Source organism: Silene latifolia, chromosome X, assembly GCF_048544455.1.
Source record: "Silene latifolia isolate original U9 population chromosome X, ASM4854445v1, whole genome shotgun sequence".
NCBI classification, from domain to species: domain Eukaryota; kingdom Viridiplantae; phylum Streptophyta; class Magnoliopsida; order Caryophyllales; family Caryophyllaceae; genus Silene; species Silene latifolia.
In genome coordinates this window covers 68,078,914-68,104,096 of record NC_133537.1, presented here as the reverse complement: position 1 = coordinate 68,104,096, position 25,183 = coordinate 68,078,914, and the positions used below count along the sequence as shown (strand labels likewise).

At 38.8% G+C, this 25,183-nt stretch overlaps 1 protein-coding gene across 1 annotated transcript in view; it reads left to right on the top strand.

Annotated features, from left to right (window-relative positions):
* Positions 1-389: 389 nt before the first annotated feature.
* The window catches only part of LOC141623378 (putative ribosomal large subunit pseudouridine synthase SVR1, chloroplastic), a 31,920-nt gene continuing 7,126 nt past the window's right edge, over positions 390-25,183 (top strand). Inside the window, exons 1-6 of the mRNA XM_074439491.1 lie at positions 390-900; positions 1,820-1,899; positions 23,667-23,767; positions 23,915-23,987; positions 24,106-24,199; positions 24,301-24,349. Coding sequence (XP_074295592.1) covers positions 471-900; positions 1,820-1,899; positions 23,667-23,767; positions 23,915-23,987; positions 24,106-24,199; positions 24,301-24,349 — 827 coding nt within the window. The 5' untranslated portion in view covers positions 390-470. The remainder of the gene's footprint in view (positions 901-1,819; positions 1,900-23,666; positions 23,768-23,914; positions 23,988-24,105; positions 24,200-24,300; positions 24,350-25,183) is intronic.

The window sequence follows — 25,183 nt, the reverse complement described above, 5'->3', positions numbered from 1 at the left end:
CCCTTTTAAAATATGAAAATGTTAATTTTTTAGATTTTATTGCGGCGTAACATAATATTTTTCTCTATTACATACAAATGATAAAGCTAAAATTTTAAAAATATGAAACTAAAGTCTTATGAAATTACAATAACACTAAAAAGTTATTGTTTCCGAAAAATGTTAAACAGAAAATGTAGTTTTATTATTTTTTTAACTTAACTTATTGTTTAAGAAAATGAAATAAAAATGAATCTAAGGGGCAGAATCTGGATCTCGATCATACAATCCATATCTATATCCTTATCCATTGAATCTAAAATATTGCGATCCATATCCGATCCATAGAATCTGAATCACAGAATCTGAATTCCATTGTCATCCCTACCTATAATTTAGTAAGCGAGAATCACAAAGTGGTACGTACCCCGTAATTTTCCGTCCTATCCAAAACACAAAAATCCCCGCGTAGTCACAGCGAAATTCCAGGAATGGCATCCCTCACCGCAACCACCACTACAATCGCAACCACTCTTACTAAACTCTCTTTCCTCTCTCTCCACCGCACCTCCTTCCGCGCTCTCTCCCCTCGCTTTCGCTCTTCCCTCACCACTCTCGACCACCACAACCACCGTGATTCACCCTCCTTCTCCCCCAACCACCCTGTCACATGGACCCCACTCTCCCGCCGCTCCGACGACAAACTCTCCCCCCACGCGTTGCCGCCGACGCGTTCACGACAAACACGTGCCGATAAGGATGCGCCTTGGAATGCTGTGGCTGTTGAGAAGAAGAAGAAAGCGGCAACAACGACTACGACGACGGAAGAGCCAAGGTACTCTAAAGCCGCTCGTAGGTTTTATAACGAGCGCTTTCGCGAGCCTCCTCAGCGCCTCGCTAAGGTTCTCGCCGCTGCTGGCGGTATTACTTCTTTCCTATTTATTACTGCTACCGTCTCAATTACAGTATTATTTAAATAGTCTTTCATTTGCAGCTGCATTCTGATTATGTGCTTGTTATTGATTAATATATAAGTCAAATTTGGCAATTGTACAGCAATTTAGCAACAAAAAGTAGGGTTTTGCATTCTGTTAGAAAACCTAGAGAATGAGGGGAGAGGGGACTTTGATTGAATGCAAATCTCAAACGAAAGTAAAACTGAGTATCTGACACATTTTTGTGAGTGAGAGTTACTGATAAGAAAGGGTTGATAGGAAAGGAAGTGTAGGAGAAGAAAAGGGTGACATTACTGTCAATCTAATGACAATGGTGTGGTAAGTACTCGAGAGTAGAATGGCAAAAACAGATCACATGTTCCAAGAATTGCGGTTATTTCTCTGTAGATGATTTCCTTGAGCGATGGGATTATGAATATTCAGAATCTATAAGTCAAACTCGACATCTGCGAGACGACCTAATGATCTTGTTGGTGAAACAACACTTGATGTACATTTTCTAATCTTCTACTTATCTTTCGATCTCTCATCCAGGCTTAAGTTCTCAAAGTCTCAACTTCTCGTTCTTACTAGCTTATTTACTGAATTTTTAAGCTTTTAATAACGATAATGTATAAATAAAATATACTCCATATTACTCTGTCGACGATTTCCTTGATCAGCTACGGGCTTGCACAGATTTTCAAATTCTGGAATATGAGTTTAGTTTTCCTGTGAACTACCTCACCTTTCTGCTTCAGGGGATTGATTTTCACTTATCACGTATCAGAAGCCTGTCATTAGTTATTACACAGTTTTATATGATTATTTGCTTTTGCATATTGCTTGTAAGTCAAGCCGCGTATCTTATTTTCACAATTATGTTTCATTGTTTCCTTTCATAGTGGCATCACGGAGAAGCAGTGAGGAGCTCATATTTCAAAGAAAGGTGACTGTCAATGGTACTGTCTGTGATAAACCTCAGGTTAGGTGCTTCTCAACGACATGATGTATAAGGCAATAATGGGGCTCTTTGGTAATCGGTCTATAAGAAAGGGTAACGGAATGAAAAACAATCATTCCCTTTGTTGATGTTTGTTTACCCCATTTTCCCGTTCCCTTCTCCCTTCCCTTACCCCAAAACCCCTCTACCTTCTTTCCCTCCACCCTAAGGGTAACCCGTTCCCCTTTCCCTAACTACAAACATCCACCACTTCTATCCCCCACTATCAATCCCCACCACCACCAACCAACCACTATCACTCCCACCGCCTTACAATCAGCAGCAGACCGGCGATATGCCGGCAATCCTCTCAGCACGTGGTGATGGTTGGTATGGTTGATGGTGGTGTAGTGAGGGTGGTTAATGTATTCCTTTCCCTAGAGTAACTTGACAACAACAACAACAACATCAGAGCCTTAATCCCAAAATGATTTGGGGTCGACTGACATGAATCATCCTTTAGAACCGTCCATGGTGCACACCTTAAAAATGCGAAAAAATAGAAAAAAAAAAGTGAAAAAAAAAGGGGTTAAACATAATACAAAAGCCAAGTAAACTTATAGGTTTTAAAATCAAAGTCCAGATTTCTTTTATAAAAACTTAGAATTTAAATCGAAAATAAAGATTAAAACTGTTCCGGGTGTAATTCCAGAGCAAGTATTGTTACCACCCGTGGCTTGTAGAATGATGTCTTGGGTTGAACCCTCCTCGCTCCTATCGCCTCTCTCGGCCTTTCCTGCAACAATGAACGAACTGAGGGCTTGGCTTTGTGCCAAGCGTACCCACTCCGACGCCCAAGTCAGTGAGCTTAGAGGTATAAGTTGTATACTAATTGGCTAGGAGTATATTGTAGAGAGATAAGGGAGATATTACCAGATGAATAGTGTATTTTAGGTTAAGTTGTGGGATCCTTTCCTCAATGAAGGTTGAGGAGTATTTATAGGCTTTCACCTTTTGGCACGTAGTGGCCAAGTGGCCAAGTGGCTTATTAGGTGGAAAGACCGTTCTACCCTCGGCCGATGAACCTACGGCAGGCCGGCAGAGGGTCTTGGATGTGAGTACGCGGACATGTGCCCCCGGCGGGGTTGCCATGCCGAGACCACGATAAGCGGGCCGATGGGTCGATCGGCTAGGCGATCTAAGTCGTTGAATTGCTGTGGATATCTTTGACCTTGCTCAGTGTGTTGACTTGGTCAGCGGTGCAGAATATGCCCCATCAAAAACGATTTTGAAAAACGAAGTAAAACATAAGGGTCCGGAATATCTTAAAAGTGAACCAAGTATTAATATATAAAAAAGTTGTTGGTAAAAAGGTGTAATAAATCCGAAAAGAACAAATAAATTTTAAAAATTAAAAAAAAACATTAAATATATCAAATAATGTCAAATACTAAAAATCCACATGTATCATTGCCCTCCATTGTGCCCTCTCCGTCAGTATTCCCTCATCAAGCCCGAGAAATCTCATATCATGTTGTATCACACTCTCAGCCATGTCTGTTTTGGTCTCCCTCTACTCCTAGCAATCTTTTCTGTTCTCCAAGTCTCCAACCTCCTAACTGTTGCGTCCATAGGTATCCTTCACATAGCCAAACCATCTTAATCGGTTTTCCATCATCTTGTCCTCTATTGGCGCCACTTTCATCTTTTCCCTAATCACGTCATTCCTTAATCGATCTTTCCTTGTATGACCGCACATCCACCTCAACATACGCATCTCCGCTACACTCATCTTTTGAATGTGACAATGTTTCACGGCCCAACACTCGATGTCGTAAAGTAAGGCATGCCTAATCTCCGTGCGATAAAATTTTCCCTTTAATCCTTGGGGCATATCTTTATTGCATAAAAACCCTGTAGCACTTTTCCATTTCAAGTATTTTCAACCATCCCTCTTTAATTCTATGAGCCACATCTCCGTCTAACTCCCCATCTTTTTGAATAATGGATCTTAGATATTTAAAGAAATTTGACCCCTCAACAACATTTCCATCGAAAATAATACTCCCCGACCCTGCCACGTACGTTACTGAAGTGACACCCCAAGGACACGGTCTTACTCCTGCTTAGCCTAAACCCACGAGTCTCCAAAGTATGCCTCCACAATTCCAACTTTCTCCCAACCCCTCTTTCGTCTCATCAATCAACACAATATCATCCGCACCCCCCCTCCCCCTAGAGTAACCAGTCAATGATGGGAGTCAATGATGGGAATTTGGAGTAATCCTTTCCTTTCCCCTTCTATCCCCTTCTTGATTCTTTCCCTTTGATATACCAAACACACCCGAAGGACTTGTTTAGTTACCCCTTCAAATTCCTGCGATTTTTTGCACTTGTTTGATTGCCAAAATCATGGAAAGTGTAAATTCCCTCGTGAATTTAATGCCCATATGCCAACCAAACACCTTTTTGGCCAGTTCACATGAATTTCCATTTCATGTGAAATTGAAGTTCATGTGAATTTATCTTCCCTTATTGCAACCAAACAACACCTAAGCCTTTAATCACTTGTTGGAAGTGTTTGTGCTGATCAAAATTTGCGCCAGATTGTGATTTGTTCTGATTCTTTTTACGAAGGACTTTGTTAACTGATAAGTTGAATTACTAGGTGTCGTAATACTAGAATTAACTACCAAATTAATAATTTATAAGCCAAACTATACTCTAGATTACTCTAATTGATAAAGCAATATAGTGCAAGGGTCGATCCCAAGAGAAGGACTTTTAAACTAAAGACTTGAATTGTAAACTATTGAATACTTAGTTAAGACTCTACTACTAATTAAGACTCGCTAATCAACTTTATAAACACACAATGGTTATTAACAATGACAAACAATAGGTGAACATAGACCAAAAAGGGGGTTTGAGTTGATTGGTAACATGAGTATAAAAGAAAGTTGCAATCTTTTCTAACAAGACACTGTAACAAACACTGGTGTGCAAGAAAATTCAATATTAAAGAGAACTTGGTGTAACTTCCTCTTAGTAACGAACAATTAGTAAAACTCGACTCTTTTTACTCTCTCAAAATTATCTACCCAATACTACTATCTCAAGATGTTCATACATGTAAATTAAACCATCTACATATACTCTTCAAACTTAGACAACAAGTCATTAAACCATGAAAAGAGACTAAGCATAAGCATTAAGATTTTAACGAAAAGATGAAGCTAGGATCAATCCCTCATAAGATTAAACCATACAAATGAGAAAAAGCCATAAACTTTCCTACTTATTATATGAATCCTTTAAACCAAATCAACATACAACAAGTTTGCTCCAAACAATTCTAGATAAATTAAACCATTTCTCTAGAATTTGCAATAGTTGAATAACAATAAGCATGGATGGCCAACCCAAACATAAACATCATTCAACATAAGGAATTAAGCACAAGGAAAGGATATTAGATAAATTAAGAGAGATTAGAGAATCTTACAATACCAAAGTTCCATGAAATTACACTGAAGTAATGGAAGATTAGCCTTCCATAATTGTCTTACAACCCAAGTTTTGTGGAAAGATTACAATGAAAATGGAAATGATTAAGGTCTAATTATTACAAGATTCAAAGCAAAGCATAATCCCTTTTGTTCTCAAATATTTGGGGTATATATAGTGCTGCACGAAATCTTAGGGTAAGCACGGAATGGCCTTGATTTACGCCAAAAAGCAGAGCAACAAATTCGAGTCCAGCACACCGGCAGACTGCCGGCTGAATGGCAGACTGCCGTGGCAGACTACTGTGACATGATCTTGTTCACTTTGTCAATCCCGAGCAAGTCCAAATACACCACGATCATAGCCCCGACAATAGAGAATCACTTATTATCATAAACATACTTAAAGACCCTTATTAAACACATGAGTGGTGCTAAGAACACTCACTTGACTCGACTCTTTATGACACTATCAAATACCCCCACACTTAGACTTTTGCTCGTCACGAGCAAAAACCGAAACAAGCAATTGCACAAGTCCATAGGTTAGTGTAGGTGTAAATGACCGCTCTTCCCTCACTACGATCTTCTTATGTCTCCCTCTTAAACAATCCACCGATTAAAAGAAAATCTAGACTCAAATTTGACACAAACTCTTCTCTCACTCACCCTCCTTATATCATCCCTCACACAAGACACGACACAACTCCAACTCCGACTCATCACGCACATCCTCCCTTCTTATATCACCAAAGTAGTAGAAATGACCACTCTTGCCTTATCCCAAGGTAATAGCAAAGTGACCCATCAAAGTCGTCCTATAAATCACACTCATCATCACCACTTATGACACCCCCTTATCACTCCATACAATGAAGATTGTGCTACTTGGTTGGCCAAACTCCTTAAAACATCAACAACTCAAGTAGCCAAATCAAAAATCCACCAATTTGAAACCAATTTTTGTGATAAAAAACAAATTAAGTCCTAAAGCTAGCCTCCTTCCAAGACCCTCCTTATCACTCCCTTCTTATCCCTCCATCTTTTTGGTGTTACATTTTCCAATTTTCCAATTTTTTTGTTGAAAATCCCTCATTTTGCTTAAGGTGCCCTTTCGAGTTTTCACCTTAACTTTACCTTACCTCTCATGGTGGCTCGTAACTCATTTCTTCATTTTGCCCGGAATGCCCTTTCGGGTTTTCATTCCGTCCTCGGCCACCTCCCCGCTTTTGCCTAGGCGCCCACCCTTGTGGGTTTTCACCTAGCCGGGATTTTCAGTTTTCTCATTTTTTTTTTTTTTTTTTTTTTTTCAATTGCATTAAAATCCAAGAAATTTACATATTTTACAATTCATCTCACTCCTCCACACTTAGATCACACATTGTCCTCAATGTGGAGGAGTACCATCACCTTCTCCAAATTAGTTGTTGAAGGGACCCGAGCCTTCACCTTGCTCATATGTCCCTTGATTTCTCCTCCTCCGCTCTCTTGCTTCTCTTACTCTTTTCGCTCTCTCATAGGCTTCATCAACTTGTGCCTCATTAATGGTTGGTTGGTATTGAGGTTCATTGTGATGGAGGGTCATGCCAAAGAGGCCGCGGATGAGGCCGAAGGAGTCTTCTTATGCTTGGGCATCATGGTAAGAGTCTTCAATGTATTGGTGATGCCTTTCATTTTGCACCCCAAATTGATGACTCACTTGCTCCCTCCACTCGTTTTGAGCCTTCCACATAGCTTGATTTTCCTCCATTTGCTTGGCTTGTTGTTGTTGCCAAGTAAGTTGTTGCCAAGTAAAGGATTCCTCTTGTCGTTTGGCTATCCCCTCAAGCATCCTCATTTGAGCCAACTCAGCCTCATCTCCCAACCTCTTATACTTATCAAAAGCATTCTTGAATTGCTCCAAACTCTCCAACCTTGGCCCATATTGTTGTTGCCAAGTGTGGGAGCTCTCCACCCTTCCACTAATAGTTTCCAAAGTCCCCCGGGTTTCGTTGAAATAATTGAACATACTTTGTTGCCAAGTAGCAACCGGGTCACTAGAGCTCCCCCCGCTTCGTACATGGGGGTGTCCACGGGAGGGGGTGCACTCGGTGCCTCCTCTTCTTCCTCTTCGGAGTCAAAGCCCGATAAATCCATGGCAAAAAAAAAATTCCTACCAAAGTTGCCGCTTGGCAAAGGAGAGTTGTTAGGCCGAGGGAGCCTCAAGTATTTTTGTTTATCCGGACCAACCAATACCCTTGAAGTGGGGTTTGCCTCACCTTCTTAAACATCTTGCATTCCTGAAGGACGGCATCATTGTACAAGGGAAAACCTTTGGTCTTGAAGATGTCTTGGGATTCTTTGATGTCACCCTCAAAGTGTTTAACAAAGAATGTGATTACCCCTCCACAATTTATGCTCCCCCCCGAGCTCTTGGTCTTGTGCACCATGCATGCATCAATGAAAAGTTGTACCCAATCGGGCACCCCTACCCCTTCTGGGAGCATTGTCCACATGGTGGTGCGGATTTTTGAGTTGACCTTAGTGGGCTCTCCTATGGCATAGAAGATGGTGGTGATGAAGCGGGTGAGGAGTTGCACCACGGGGTTTGTCACATAGGAGATCATGTTGTCATGCTTAGCATTGGTGGTTCCCACAATCTCGGTCCAAGCCACATCGCTCCTATGGCCGAGCATTAGAATCGGGGATGAGGCTTTTGAAATGCTTAAAACCTCCCTCACTTGTGTATGGGTAAGGGTGTGTCACTTCCCATTCACTCTAAACTGGATTTTTTTCTCCCTCCCCTCCGCCACATTACACTCCGTCAAGGTGGAAAGGAACTCTCGGGTGTAGGATGTGTAAGTGTAATCCCATAAACCATCGTCAAAGTATGCTTCTAGACCCACTTTAGCAAGCATACTTCGAGTCAGTGTACCCATACCAAGAGCATTTAGGGTGTTGGGGAAAGGAAGCGGGTGGTTTTGATTGGTTGTTTTTGGGTTATGCCGAGTTTTTGAAAGATTTTGGCTTGGGCGGCATCTAACCCTTCCTCCCCGGTAAAAATTGGTTCCTTCACATGTTCGGTCTCCTCTACAATCCTTTTCTTAGAGGGCCTTCGGAATGGGTTCAAGCTTGACATGTTTGTACCTCCCCGAATTCCACAAAGTAATGCTCCTTATTGCTCCTAGTTGCTCAAAAACCCGTCTGAGAATTTGTAGGTCTTGAAAGTTAGGGTTCTTCAAAAATTGGGGCAAATTTCTGATTTTTGGTGAAATCAATGTTATTTTGTGTTGTGATTGAAGTTTTTGATGCCAAAAGTGTGAAGGATTGAAGATTTGATGAATGTTGGGAGGAAATTTGAGTGATTTGGGTGGGAAATAGGATGAGTGAAGGGATATGGGGGTGTTGTTCTTGCTCGAAAATCTGGAATTATGACAAATGGGGTGTTTTCTCGTGTTTTGAGAACGAAAAATTTCACTGTTTAAGCTGTCAGACTGAGGAGTTGGCAGACTGCCGAGGAATTTGGTAGTCCGCCAAAATGCCTCCTGGTCATTTTTTTCCGCTAGCTAAATTTTTGGTATTACACCAATTTTTAGCTTACAAAGCTTCACCCCTTCCGTGACCGTCTTTGGTTCTTCATTAGACACGCTCTCACCCAATTTCCTACCCTATTTCCGTCACTCCATCAAGTGTCTCGCTTCCCGAGGTAGCTCAAAAATCGTATCTAAACTTCACAAAAATGATTAGTAACTTCATAAAATTTAATGCAAAGTAATTTATTCCTTTGAAATGCAATGAATGACGAGTATTTAAAACTAGTTGAAAATGCAATAAATTTACACTAAGGGATCGAGTATGTACAAGGGTACCTTGTTTATAGTCGATGGCTCGACTTAGTCATTGTTTGAGAAGGTTAATCTTTGTAAATCGGATCCTCTACAAGAAGATCCTCTTCACCATGCAACTCAACTCCCTTAAAGTAGTGCTTTAATCTTTGACCATTAACCTTGATTACCTTCCCCGATGTTAGGTTTTCCACCTCCACCGCTCCATGAGGAAAAACTTTCCTAACTTTGTAAGGCCCATACCATCTTGACCTTAACTTGCCCGGAAAATTCTTGAAACGGCTTTGGAAGACCATCACCTCTTGACCTTCTTCAAAAACTCTTCTTGTGACCATCTTGTCATGCCAAGACCGGACTTTTTCCTTGTAGATGCTAGGATTGTCATAGGCGTTTTGCCTAAGCTCTTCCAATTCTTGAATTTGAAGTTTTCGGTGCAATCCCGCCTCATCGATATTTTGATTGAAAGCTTTTATCGCCCAATAGGCTTTGTGTTCAACTTTTACGGGGAGGTGGCATCCCTTCCCATAAATTAGCCTATATGGTGACATATCGATTGGGGTCTTATAAACCTTCTATAAGTCCATAAGTAGAGCTGGCAAAAGCTGACCCGACCCGAGAAACCCGACCCGAACCGCCCGAAACCCGACCTGATAGAACCCGAACGTTGGGTTAACCAAAACCGACTCGACCCGACCCAAGGTTAAACTGAAACCCGATACAACCCGAAATTGTATGAACCGAACCGAACTGTGACCCGACTCGACCCGACCTGTAACCCGATTCATCCCATAACCCGACATGACCCGACTCGACCCGACCCGTAACCCGATTTACAACCCGACCTAACTCGACCCGACTTGACCCATTCTAAACCTGGCCCAATTTGATAAAAAAAATGTAATCAGATTTAATTAAAAAAATTCTAAATTTGCAAACTCCAAAATGACTAATCAAATAAGTGAATTATTATGTTTTCTCTTAATTAAACAACTTTATGTTATATACTTGTATGTTATAATTAACAAGGTCAGTGCGACTCCAAGAGAAAAAAAAAGGCATTGTCAATAATTTGTCATAACTTCGCAACTTTACATTATATGCTATACTCGTAAGTAATAAGGCGTTGGATTGTTGGCTCTTATACACTAAATACAGTAAAATTCTTTAGTAAAATTCTTTAGGGAAATGATGTTTGCTCCTTTTTGTATAACAAATATAGTTCTCCATGAAGATTTATTGAATGAGTGTCAAATATTAGTACAAGATGAGCTTGACAAACACCATAGAATAATATTACACACTTGAATAAAAGAATCATAATATATTAGTTTTCAACATTAAACCTTCAAGCCGTTACATAAGTTTAAACTCGGCTTTACATATCATTTACGGCTTACTAATAAGTAATAACTAGTACAAGATGAGCTTGACAAAAAAAAAGATCATTTGCCAACAAAATCACTGTCAATCCGCAACACATCGACCATTAGTAGCTCGAAGATCATCCTTCATTTTAAATTGCTCACAACCATCTATATGCCGCTTAGCATTTGAAGTACCATACTTAGCCTCAGCCTTATATGTAACATTTCGACAATGTGAACAAATAGCAAACAAATTACCTCCTACATCTCTAAACAAATGGTACTCCTTCCAAATATCAGCACCTCTCTTTCGCTTACCAAAAATCTCTTCAAAAAGAACCGGAAACATTTGTTGTTTTGTAATGGGATGCTATATAGGTTTGTCAAGATCTTGAAGTGGTAGTCCTACACCATTAAAGTTACTAGAGTCTGTGAAGCACAACATTATCTCCTTCAAAAAAGGCTGGTACATATATAACATATAAAAATGACAAAATATGATATATGTAATGAAGTAGAGCCTCATAGGTAGAGACGTAGCGTACCTTGAGCAAGCTCATACAAATCCATCGAATAATGTCCAGAACTGTTCAGAGTACAAATTATGAAATTAGTTTTACGTTTCCTGTTTTCTAAATGGTACAAACAACAATATTTGACAAGCAGGAGTGAGGAGCTACAATCTGAATCAAATGAGAATCATGGAAGTTTTGGTGAGTAGTAAAATGTTCAAGTGCATGCATTCCTTTTATGATGAGCCATTAATCTATTGCTAACTAGCTAAACTATACAAGTTCATAATACGAGAAGAGGTAGACAATTTTACCTAGACAATGCAGATTTTATGTTGTTTCAATAACAACCTCTTCTGTGAGAATATTTAAAACCAGTTGTTGTCCCAAAAGTCGAATTATATCCCTAGATCACATGATGATAAATAATCAGAACACTCTTTTTAAATCCATCAGTAAACAAGTAGGAAAAGAAAACAATAAACATAGACAGTAATGAAGGTATATTCACCAACATTAAGCAGATCTAATGATTGAGAGAACAATAACAATCAAGAAAGAGGATCCACAGTTAGCAAATACCTTCTTAATGTCACTGAAAAATCAAAAAGTACGAGCATCACATAAACCAATGTACTCATTACTCAACTCAATTATTACAGGAATGTACTGTTAAAATTCAGAATGCAATGCTCCCAAGTACCTGTTAAATGTGGATGATATACCCTTGCTTAAGGCTTACTTGACATTGCTCCTTCCCCTTAACCTCAACACCTTCACATAACTAGCACAGTGTGATGAGTCTGATGACAAGCCAATATAACCGTAATAGTTGAACATATAGATTCCAATTTTAAAACCAATTGAATAAGGCATCTTCAAGCCTCTTGCTCCAATCTTTTCGGTCGGGATTGACCGTTCTTTCCAAGATGCGCTTAATCTCTCGATTGGAAACTTCCGCTTGGCCGTTTGTTTGGGGGTGATAGGCGGTAGAAACCTTATGGAGGACACCATATTTTTGAAGCAATGTTGCTATTACTTTGTTGCAAAAATGTGTTCCCCTATCACTAACTAACAATGGCCTTGGGAAATCCGAATCTTGAAAATATGTTGCTTTTGACAAATGCACTCACCGTCTTCGCATCATCACTTTTTTTGGGAATGGCCTCCACCCATTTGGAAACATAATCTACCGCCAAGAGGATGTAAAGATACCCATAGGAATTAGGGAATGGTCCCATGAAATCGATTCCCCACACATCGAAAACCTCCATTGTTGGGGCATTTCATTCCGTCGTGAGATGTTGCCAAACCGTTAGCATCTATCACAAGTTTTTACGAAGATGTGAGCATCTTGAATATGTTGGGCCAATAGAAACCGCACTCTAGAATTTTCCGTGCCGTTCTTTGGGGCCTGACGTGACCTCCACAAGCATATTCGTGGCAATGCTTGAGAATGGATGGTATCTCCATATCCGGTACACAACGGCGAATGACTTGGTCTTTGCATATCTTCCATAAGTAAGGATCATCCCAAATATAAAACCGAGAATCAGCCTTGATCTTGTTGTGTTCACTTGATGACAAAGTAGGGAACTTCTTAGTCACCAAGTAGTTTGCCAAATTGGCATACTAAGGTTCCATTGCTCTCAAGGCATATAATGATTCATGTGGGAAACTCTCATCCACTTCACCCATCCTCTCTAGTTGCTTTTTCTCAAGATTTAACCGGCTAAGATGGTCGGCTACCACATTGGCTAGTCCCTTCTTTTCTCTTATCTCAACATCGAACTCACTCAAAAGGAGGACCCATCGCATAAGTCTTGGCTTAGTGTCTTTCTTTCCCACAAGTTGGGTGATGGCTTTGTGGTCGGTATAGATGATGACCTTAACCCCCAATAAGTAGGAACGAAATTTCTCAAAGGCGTACACCACCGCTAAGAACTCCTTCTCGGTAGTGGTGTAATTCTTTTGAGCTTAGTGAGAAGAGAGGATGCATATTGGATAACATATGAAGCTTTGTCTTCTTTTTGTCCCAACACGGCTCCAATAGCATAATCACTTGCATCCGTCATTATCTCAAATGGCCGATCTCATTTGGGTGCTTGGATGACTGTGGCCGATATAAGTCTCTCCTTCAACAAGTCAAATGCTTCCCTACAATCATTATTAAACACAAACTCCACATCCTTGTGCAAAAGTTTACACAAGGGGTTAGCGATTTTGGAGAAATCCTTAATAAATCTTTGATAAAAACCCGCGTGTCCCAAGAATGACCTCACGTCTCACGTCTCGAGTATTAGATGGATACGACAAGGTCTTAATCACATCCATCTTTGCCGTATCCACCTCAATCCCTCTTTTCGACACTATATGCCCTAACACGATGCCACTACTCACCATTAAGTGACACTTTTCAGAATTTAGTATGAAGTGAGAGTCTATACACCGTGTTAGGACCATAGCGAGGTGGTCTAGACACGACTGAAAGGAGTCTCCATGGATGGTGAAGTCATCCATGAAGACTTCCAAAATACGCTCCACATAGTCCGAAAAGATGCTCATCATGCAACGTTGGAAAGTGCCGGGAGTATTGCACAATCCAAAGGGTATGCGGCGGTAAGCATAAGTACCAAATGGACAAGTAAAAGTTGTTTTGGATTGGTCTTCCGGGTGAATGGGGATTTGAAAATACGAATACCCGTCCAAAAAGTAATATATAGTACTCTTTTCCATCTAACCTCTCTAGCATTTGATCTAGAAAGGGTAGGGGAAATAGTCCTTCAAAGTGACTTGGTTTAGGCGGCGATAATCAATACATACTCTCCATTCGGGTGAGGATCAATGCCCCTTGGGTGTTTTTGACTACCGTCACCCCTCCTTTCTTTGGCACAACTTGAGTAGGACTTACCCATTGGGGGTCACTAATGGGGTAGATGATTCCCATTTGAAGGAGCTTGATGACTTCCTCTTTCACCACCTCCATCATGGGAGGATTGAGTGTTCTTTGAGGTTTTCTCACGGGCTTAGCCTCTTTCTCCAACCGAATCTTGTGCATGCAAGTACTTGGACTTATCTCCTTGATATCGGCTATGCTCCACCCAAATGCTCCCTTGTGTTGCTTGAGCATGCTCACCAATCTTTCCTCTTGGTCAATTTGGAGTTTGTTGAAGATGATTAAAGGTAGTGTGTCATTTTCTCTAAGAAAAATGTATTTAAGATGAGTTGGAGGGTTTAAAGGTCGCATTTTGGGGGTTTTATTATAGAAGGGAGTGGTCTTTCAAGCGAGGCATCAAGAGGAATGAACTTGGAGTAGTTAGGATTTGTCTTCAAACAAAACAAATAATCCCTGATTTCGACTTCATCATTTCCCATTTGGTCATCTTCAAGGATGATTTCTTCCTCCAACTTGTTGACATAATCTTGGACATCATTTGGCAACACAACACGCAACCCTTCTTGCTCCACATTGTTAGTTAAGGTCACCTCAAGAGGGTCCCTTTGACACAAATTATACAGTTGATGGACAATAGGTTCAATTATATTTAAGAAATAGTGTGAATGTGCGTCGTCGGGATGTTTCATAGCATTGATAGGCTTGTCGCGTACCTATGCAAAGATAAATTCCCTAAACACAAATAAATGTAGTAATAGAGGTCGAACACAAGGAAACGGGAATTGCGTCGTGAATTGCTATGGGTAGATTTTTATCAAGGTCGATTTCGTTTTTAGTTTGGTTTGGTTGATTAATGATTAACAAAGGTTGTAATGAGATTATATAATAAAAGGGAGTCTAAGGGGTTCGGGTCACACATGCAAGGGTATACATATGATTATGATAAATTCGGTACTAATAACATTGTCAATTGCTTAGGCTTAAAGATACCCACCTTGCGGCATTAGCATCAACCATAGATCGGGACCTAGAGAAACTCTCGTCCATGACTAGGTCGTCCTACTACACATGCTTTGTCTAATTCGATTCCATGCCTCTCTACTTTTAGAATGAATGAACACACTTAATCTATGAATAAGGCCTTAAACAAAGATTAAACATTATGGTGCAAACATCTGATAGAAGCAATATGAACAATATTATTATTAACCTATTTTCTCATGTTATATATTTGATTTATGCATGGCTCCCCTAGCCCTTAGACTAAGAGATTTAGTTACTCATATTAAGATGTAAATTGTAAATTAAGCTAAGAGAAATGATAAACATGATTGTATGATTTATATAAACTAAATGATTTAACATGTAATGTGATATTAAACTAAGTGGTAGAAACGAAAGGCTAGCGATATACTCCCTCCCAGTCGTCATAATGTTCCCCTTTGATAATGGCACGATACTTAAGAAAAGTGAATATAAAAGAATAAAGGACAAAGGTGGGGTTTGTTGGTAGGAGAGAGAGAAGAATAGTTAGTAGTTAAATAATGTAATGATCTTTGGCAATTGTTCCCTCCAAAAGGTTAACACAAAACTGCACATGCTTAATTAAATTGCTAAACCGTCTTATCTATATTAAGACTAACAGCTGATTATAGCTAATTATAGTACAAAACTTGGTTGTTTAACAACCATTACATACGGAGACATGCCTCCGTTTACCAATAATACTACGTACAATATTAATAAAATCAAATTACACAAGATTAGTACCTGATTACTAAACAAATTACAGAAATTGTTTTTTTTAAAAAAAAAAAAAAAGACGAGAAGTAGGTGATCGAGGGACTTGATGAATCGCATATGGATTTCTCCTATCTTGGCAGCCAATTAGGTTGTCCTTGAACCAAAAACCAAAGTGTCAAAGTCTTAATCCATCAAAGCAAGTTGCCTCACATATGAAAATTTGGCACCAAATTCAAATTAGGAGCCAAATATCACAAACATTTCAGTTTTGCGCCCAAATTTATTTTAAAACAGTGTGCAAAGTTCATGGGTATATAATTGGAGAGGCTGAGATCATTTTGCCTCATTTATTTGTGTAGAGCCAAAACAATCCTTTCTAACCATCACATAATTGAAACAAAAAAAATTCTCACTAAATTCTCAATAAAGTCTGCAAAAAATGAAAAAACCAAATCTAGATAACTTGGAAAGAGAAAGAATCTGTCATCTTTTACTAGAAAAAACCAATGATGGAAAACTAAAACATGGGGCAATGAACGAAGTTGCAGCACAGTTTGGCGTATGTAGAAAAACAGTTACCAAACTTTGGAAACAGGCTAAGATGCAACATGCAGCAGGTCATGGGATCAGTGTCAATAGCAAGCTCAAAGGAAGACAAATGCCAAAAAGAAAGGTGTTTGACACTACAAAACTAGAGAGCATTGAGTTACTAAAGAGGACAACTCAGGAAGGAGTAAGTAAAGGGATGGATGTTAGTCAATAAACAGTCAGCAGATGGGTCAAGGCAGATCTCATAGATAGATTCACATACAAATGCAATCAAGCCTCTTTTATCAGATAAGAACAAACTTGAACGATTAATTTATTGTCTTTCACACCTTCATTATGATAAACACACAAAACGGTTTATTTTCAAGGATCAAAGTAATGTGATTCACATAGATGAAAAATGGTTTTTTATTACAAAACCAAGTCAAAGGTTTTATGTAGGAAAAAAAGAAAGGAGACCTTTTAGATGTACCCAATAAAAAAGATTCATAACTAAGGTTATGTTTATGTGTGCGGTATCAAGACCTAAATATGGTGAAAATAAAGAAGTAATTTGTGATGGCAAAATTGGTATATGGCCATTTGTAATGGAGGTACCAGCTAAGAGGAAATACAGAACTGCAGGCACATTAGAAACAAAGAATATAGAGTCAATAACTAAGAAAGTAACAAAAGAAATGTTGATTTCTAATGTGCTGCCTGCTATTAAGGCTAAATGGCAGGATAATACTAGTAAGAATGTTCTGATATAGCAAGATAATGCAAGACCCCATATAACTAACATGGATGAAGATTTTAGAAGGCATGCTAATGAAGATGGGTGGAACATTCAACTAACTTGTGAGCCTCCAAATTCTCCAGATTTAAATGTTCTTGATTTGGGGTTTTTCAGAGCCATTCAGGCACTTTAGCAAAAGGAAAAAGCAAACACACTCCAGCAACTTGTTGACAATGTTATGCAAGCTTATGAACAGTTGGAAGCAATTAAACTTAACTATGTGTTCATTACTTTGCAGGCATTTATGACAGAGATTATGCAACTCAAAGGTGGGATTGACTATCCTATACCTCATATGCACAAATCAAAACTAGCAGCACAAGGTAATGGTTTATTACCTGAATATCTAACTGCTAACACAGAACTGGTGAAAAATTGCATAACATATGTAACAAATCTTGGTCATGCAAATAGTATTAGTGAACTGGTAGATGAAATTAATAGTGCAGAAAATGATTTGGAACTAACAGAGCATGCAGGTTGCAGTAATGACCCAACATGCCAAATCAAGTTGTTGGTAACATTATCAGTAAATGAAGGTGTCATTAGTGCGAACCAAGAATGATAGATCAAGGACAAAATACTCACTTTTTGAAGATAGGCGATGAATGCATTCAGAGTAAACGAGAAGGAATGATAAATCGAATCGTGCAATTCAACTTTTTGAAGACAACAAATCAATGCAATCAGAGTACAAGCATGTAGAGCAGAAAAACATATGTATGCAGACATGCAATTTATGTACCCTTTTGAACTTCGCACAAGTTTTTAAATCCTTTTGGGCAGCTGATGTAAACTGAAGTAGTTAAATGGCAAATGTGCTATGGCAGTAAAACTTCAACATCATTGAGTTTCAAGTTAAGATAACCACAGATCACAATCCATGCATAGCCTGCATCACAATTTCTTATGGTGGCGTAATGCATGGATTGTCATCATTTAGCTCTCAAATTATCATTGAGCATCGAAAAAGAGTAATTCTAATCCATAACAGTTTATTAACATCATTAGTCCATTAAACCTAATTTAAAAGATAAAAACAATAAATCAGGAGAAGAATGAGTGATAAAATTAGACCTCCCATCGTATTTGCCTTCCAAATCAGGCAGAAACATACTCGAATACTGAGAATCAGGGACAAACGTATCAAGTTCCCCATAGGTGTCAGGAACAACATCACAAGAGTCGAAAATGGGCTGACTGTAACCACCAACATCAACAAAATCCTCATACATGACTTCATCTCCCTTCACACCCTCGTCATCTTCACTTTCAATGGCAAACATAAGATCAATTTTTGCCATCTCAGTCAAAATGAAACGACGGTACTTGGGGCTTTCACGCCTTTCCCTCAAAATCTTCATCCTTCTCTCAACATCAACTCTCATAAACTCCGCCATCACTTCCCTAGCTTTCTCATCATCAATCTCAACAACATCAACGGAGTTGTTGAACAAACAAGGACCGTCATCAAAATCATCATCAACATACCTTGGAGCGCAGTTGAAAAAAAAATCAAATTTATGGCGATTTAGATAAAAATCCATTGACATATTGAATTATTGAGAGATGATTTTAATTGTAGATCAGAAGGGAGGATAAAAGATGAGAAACGAAGGATTTTAATGGAGATTGACAGAGAAGTAGATAGAGAAAGGGAAAAGAGAGTGGCGGAAGAGAGAGAGAGGGTGAGATTAGGGTTTATGTGATTAGGGGCTCAAATATGGCGGGTACAATTAGGGTTAGGGATAAATGGGCCGGATTAGTTAATGGGTTAGTATTAGTGTTAATTGGTTGGGTTAATAAGGTGGGTTAGTGTTTGGGTTAGGAAATAAAGTGTAGGTATAAATTGTAAAAATAAGAAAGAAATAAGGATAGAATGGTAATTGTATAGATGAAAAAGTTACTAAAAAAGGAAAGGAGAACATTACCTGAATAATCCGTTTCAGGAAAGAGGGAACATTATAACGACTGGGAGGGAGTAGATATGAAAACGTGAATGGAAAAACATAAACTAAATAAGCAAGGGTAAGAATTACCGAAATAGAAGTAGAACTTGAATTGCAAAGAGAAACAAATGCTTGAATTAACTTGGAACCAAATGTTTAACAACTACAAGCTTAATAAAATTGTAAACTAATATGAAAACTATGGAGAAAATTATATTTGTTTAAGGCTATGAAGAGTAAAATGAGACGTGAAGAAGAGATGCCTAAAGCCTTGGAATACCTCTCCTATTTATAGGAGAGGAAGAAGAAACGAAAAAATCCAAAGAGCAGTCAACCCCGATCGGGGCCGCCAACCCCGATCGGGGTCGTGGTAATCCGGGTTAATTCCCTTAATTCTCTTCTTAATTGCAAATGGCATCCAATGTTCGTGGTTAATGATGCGATTAATCACCCGGTTAATGCTTCACATTCCTAGCATCCAAAGCTTCCTTAGCATCCAATGCCTTCACCTTCAAATTGGACTTTTATATCGGGCTTGACTTTGCTTTTGACAACATTTGAATTAAACATGTTGCTCCACCAATTTCTTCATGCAAAATCCACTCCAATACTCCATGCTTAGTCCAACACTTGGTCTTGTTTAGCTAAGTAGACTTGGTGTACAAAATGATAGGAAAAAACCTCTAAATGCTTAGATTCCTACAAAAACATAGCAAACACAACAATACACCTAGAACACAAGATTAGCTCAAAAGTATACTAATTAAAGTATGACAAACAATAGAAACCGAGCTAAAATGAGGGGTAAAAGTATATATAAAATGAACATATCAAGCATCGTAGATGTTGTATGCGAGCTTTTTCCCGTCAAACTCTATAGTTAGGTTCGATTAGATACGTCAATCTTAGTTTTAGAGGTTTTCATGAAAGGCCTCCCCAAAAGGATTGGAGTGGCCCTCGAGTCGACTTCCATGTCAAGAACATAGAAGTAGTCGGCCGGGAAAGTCAAGTGGTCTACCTCTACCAACACGTCCTCCACCATTCCCTTTGGGTATATGTTTGAGCGATCCGCAAGTTGGATCACTACATCGGTTTTCAACAAGGGTGGGAGTCCTAAAGTCTCATAAAGATTATAGGGCATTACATTAATTGACGCTCCTAGGTCTAACATGGCATGGGTGAAATCTTTCTTCCCAATAGAGCAAGGTATAGTGAACATCCCCGGATCGCCACACTTCTTAGGAAGTGACTTTTTGAAAATGGCGGAGACATGTTCACTCACCTTCACTCTTTGGGTTCCCTTTTTTGAGTTTCTCCTAGGTGTACAAAGTTCCTTAAGGAACTTTGCATACCTTGGAACACCTTTTAACAGATTTAGTAAGGGAATGTTCACTTCACACTTTCTAAAGGTTTCATAGAGATCCTCATCTCTTTTAAACCTCTTAGAATGTGTGAGAGTATAAGGAAAAGGTACCTCCACAACATGTTCTCTTATGATCTCCTCAATATGATCATTGGTGTTGTTGTCTTTGTCTTCTTTGTCCATTCTCAATGGACTCTTCAATTCATCTCCACTAGCTTTTGATGATGACCCTTTTTCTTTCTCAATCACAAGCTCTTCTTCTACTTGTTCTTCAATGTTAATGACCCTCTCATTTGACTTTGCCTTTCTCTTCTTCTTTGGGGGAGATTCTAGAGTTCTCCCCTTCCTCAATGTCACTGCACTTGCATTTTCCTTTGGAGGAAATGTTGTAGATGGAATTGAATTGGAGTTCTTTTGATTGTTCTTGGCAATCTCTTGTGCAATTTGGCCAAGTTGGATCTCAAGGTTTTTCACTTTGTCAAACCTATTGGTTGTCTCGGCTTGCCCTTTCATAAGCATCTTAAAAATCTCCTTGGTGGATAAATCGTCATCTCCTTGAGAGGAGGAACCCCCTCCTTGAAAATTCTTGTGGTTGCCTTGGTAACCTTGGTTACCTTGATTTCCAAATTGGAAAGAACTTTCTTTTCCTTGTTGAAAATTTTGGTTTCTTTGGTAATTTGGGTTGGGACCTTGTGAATTTTGGTTCCTCAAATGGTTGAATTGCCCATTTTGGAAACTCTTTGAAGTATCCCCTCCTATTTGGATCATATTTGTAGTATCCTCCCCCGGTGGGATTTCTAGAATTATAGTTACCATGCATCATGACACTCACATTCTCCTTGCTTATCCCTTGTTCTTCCATGATGGGACAAGACTCTATCGGGTGTGGACCTTGACAATAATTGCACTCTACATTGGATCCTTGTCCTCCACCTTGATTGTTTCCCACCAATTGAGCCACCATTTTGGTGAGATCATCCACGGTCTTCTCAAGTTTTTGGTTGGAAGTGGAGGGTGTTTCAATTGAGTGGAGAGTTTTAGACCCTCGACCTCTCCCATAGTTTCTTGTGCTTGCGGCTAACCTCTCTATGATTTCATTTGCCTCCGCCAGAGAGTAATTGTCAACCCCACCACCCGTAGCGGCATTCACCATTATTTGGTATTGTTGAGTAAGACCATCACAAAAGTTAATCAAAAGATCATCACCACTTAGTCCATGGTAGGGAAATTGAGCAACCAACTTCTTGAACCTTTCCCAATACTCATACAAGCTTTCACTTGGATCTTGTTCCGGAGAAGTGATGGCTTTCTTGGAATGGTTATGTCTTGAATCAGGGTAGTATTTTCAAGAAATGCCGCTTTCATGTCCTTCCAAGTACGAATTGTACCCGGTGGAAGGTAGAATAGCCAATCCTTTGCCGAATCTAGTAAAGAGAATGGAAAAGCTCGCAACTTAAATTGGTCTTCTGTGACACCATTTGGTATAGCACCTTCACACATTATATGGAATTCGGAGAGATGACGGTTGGGGTCATCTCCCGCATGCCCATGAAACTTCGGTAGATTGTGGATAAAGTAGCCCTTCAACTCGAAATTTGCATTGGCTCCCATGGGTGGGTAGGCAATGCATAGAGGTTGAGTATCCCGGATGGTTCTTGTATCATTAGCCATTTGTAGATATTCTACTTCTATTGGATCAACCGAGAGGAGTTCGAAGTCTTCCTCTTCAACTTGTCCTCCCCTTGGAGGTCGTTGATACCAAGGGTTGGTGAATAGCCAAGAATATTATTAGGTGAATTACTAGGTGAATTTGATAAGTTGAATTACTAGGTGTCGTAATACTAGAATTAACTACCAAATTAATAGTTTATAAGCCAAACTATACTCTAGATTACTCTAATTGATAAAGCAATATAGTGCAAGTAAGGGGTCGATCCCAAGAGAAGGACTTTTAAACTAAAGACTTGAATTGTAAACTATTGAATACTTAGTTAAGACTCTACTACTAATTAAGACTCGCTAATCAACTTTATAAACACACAATGGTTATTAACAATGACAAACAATAGGTGAACATAGACCAAAAAGGGGGTTTGAGTTGATTGGTAACATGAGTATAAAAGAAAGTTGTAATCTTTTCTAACAAGACACTCTAACAAACACTTAGTGTGCAAGAAAATTCAATATTAAAGAGAACTTGGTGTAACTTCCTCTTAGTAACCAACAATTAGTAAAGTTTGACTCTTTTTACTCTCTCAAAATTATCTACCCAATACTACCATCTCAAGATGTTGATACATGTAAATTAAACCATCTACGTATACCCTTCAAACTTAGACAACAAGTCATTAAACCATGAAAAGAGACTAAGCATGAGCATTAAGATTTTAACCAAAAGATGAAGCTAGGATCAATCCCTTATAAGATTAAACCATACAAATGAGAAAAAGATATAAACTTTCCTACTTATTATATGAATCCTTTAAACCAAATCAACATACAATAAGTTTGCTCCAAATAATTCTAGATAGATTAAGCCATTTCTCTAGAATTTGCAATAGTTGAACAACAATAAGCATGGATGGCCAACCCAAACATAAACATCATTCAACATAAGGAATTAAGCACAAGGAAAGGATATTAGATAAATTAAGAGAGATTAGAGAGTCTTACAATACCAAAGTTGAAAACTTTGAATGAAATTACACCAAGTAATGGAAGATTAGCCTTCCATAATTGTCTTACAACCCAAGTTTTGTGGAAAGATTACAATGAAAATGGAAATGATTAAGGTCTAATTATTATCAGATTCAAAGCAAAGCATAATCCCTTTTGTTCTCAAATATTTGGGGTATATATAGTGCTACACGAAATCCTAGGGTAAGCACGGAATGGGCCTTGATTTACGCCAAAAAGCAGAGCAACAAATTTGAGTCCAGCACACCGGCAGACCGCCGGCTTAATGGCAGACTGCCGTGGCAGACTGCTGTGGCAAATGGCAGTCTGCCAAAATGCCTGGTCGCTTCTTTCCAAAATCCACCTTAATGCTTGTCTTGTTGCTTCAAAGGTCTTTCTTGCCCTCCCTTGACTTGTGACATAACTTGGACATGATCTTGTTCACTTTGTCAATCCCGAGCAAGTCCAAATACACTACGATCATAGCCCCGACAATAGAGAATCACTTATTATCATAAACATACTTAAAGACCCTTATTAAACACATGAGTGGTGCTAAGAACACTCACTTGACTCGACTCTTTATGACACTATCATTAACCTTTGTCTATGTGGCACTGAATAGCTATTTACTATGGATGATGTGCAGACAAGAGTTGATCCAGGTAAAGATGTTATCTATGTCAATGGAAACCGCTTACCTAAAAGATTGCCACCGAAGGTCTATCTTGCTCTGAACAAGCCAAAAGGGTATATTTTCAAATCCAACAATGTTTACAAAGAGCTATTGAATTTTTTTTCCTTTCAATCTTTGTTACTGCAAGAGTTTTTTTAAGTTGTAATTCAGAACTTTGAAGACATTGTTATTCTTTGCTTGATATACTTTCATCATTTCAGGTACATATGCTCAGCTGGTCTGAAAGAGTCGAAGTCTGTTCTGTGTTTATTTGATGACTTTTTAAAAAGTTGGGTACGTGCATCATAGGCTACTTTGACTTCTCTCACATTTTTTTTGGTTATCTTGACACCCTGAACTCTGAAGCTTTTCATACTCTAATCTGTCATCATATTGCTTGGCATGCCCTCAGGACAAAAAGTTTCCTGGAGAGCTAAAACCACGACTATTTACTGTGGGCCGCCTGGATGTTGCAACAACGGGGTTAATTATTGTCACCAATGATGGTAAATTTACAATTCCCTGTCTAACTTCGTAGTTTCAGGATTATGTAGCACAATTTAGAGTTATGAAGACAATAATGTTTTTTTTTTTTCTTCCTGTCCAGGTGACTTTGCCCAAAGAGTATCACACCCTTCTTCTAATCTAACAAAGGAGTAAGTGCCCTTTTACTTCTGATAGTTAAAGCAATTTGTAAAGATTTTCCTCTTCTGTGGTAAAACATAAACTTAATGCACTGTTCTTCTCCTACCCGAGGAAGAACCTAAAAAAATGGAGTTGACTTTCTGTTTTGGGCGTTTATTGGTACAAGACTACAAGCGTCATTGTTTATGATCATAATTAATCTTACCTTTCTAATTTTCTTTATCAAGTAACCAAACTTGGTGTAGATCAAGCCAAATTGTGTTGCATGTGCTTTGTTGGGAAGGGCTGTTCATGGTTTTGTACTACGACCTAGGGGAAAGATAAACTAACTTTCTTCGACCTCCAATAGCTTCAACGTAGAAGTTCTATTCTACGTTCATGGTTTTGTGCTAGGAATTGTTGGGAAGGGTTGTTCTAGTAGGTTTTCTAAAAAAAATTAATTTACATCTTCAGTTTGTCGGTAGGGCTTGGAAATTAATCAAAGTATGCATTTTCTTTAATTACTAAAAGTTGCAGAAGTAAATTTTGGGAGGTTATTATCAAATTTTGAGAGCTCTGCAAATTTTAATGGTTTGTAGTTTACAGCTGATCTATTTATTCATTTCAACTTTACAAATTTGTAGAAGTAGATTTCCATGGTGTGAGTTGAAAATTCCTATATTATTTTGTCTATGAGTAAATTGGAGGGGGAGGAGAAAGAGTGTGACAGGTATTGGCTATCCAAGAGGAAAAATGAGCATTCCAAAATGACGGACGTTTTTTAGTTTTAGATCGAAATTCTAGTTTTGAATTTTTTGTGTTTCCCAAACAGGAAATTTGGATTTGGAATTTATTTTTCACTTTTC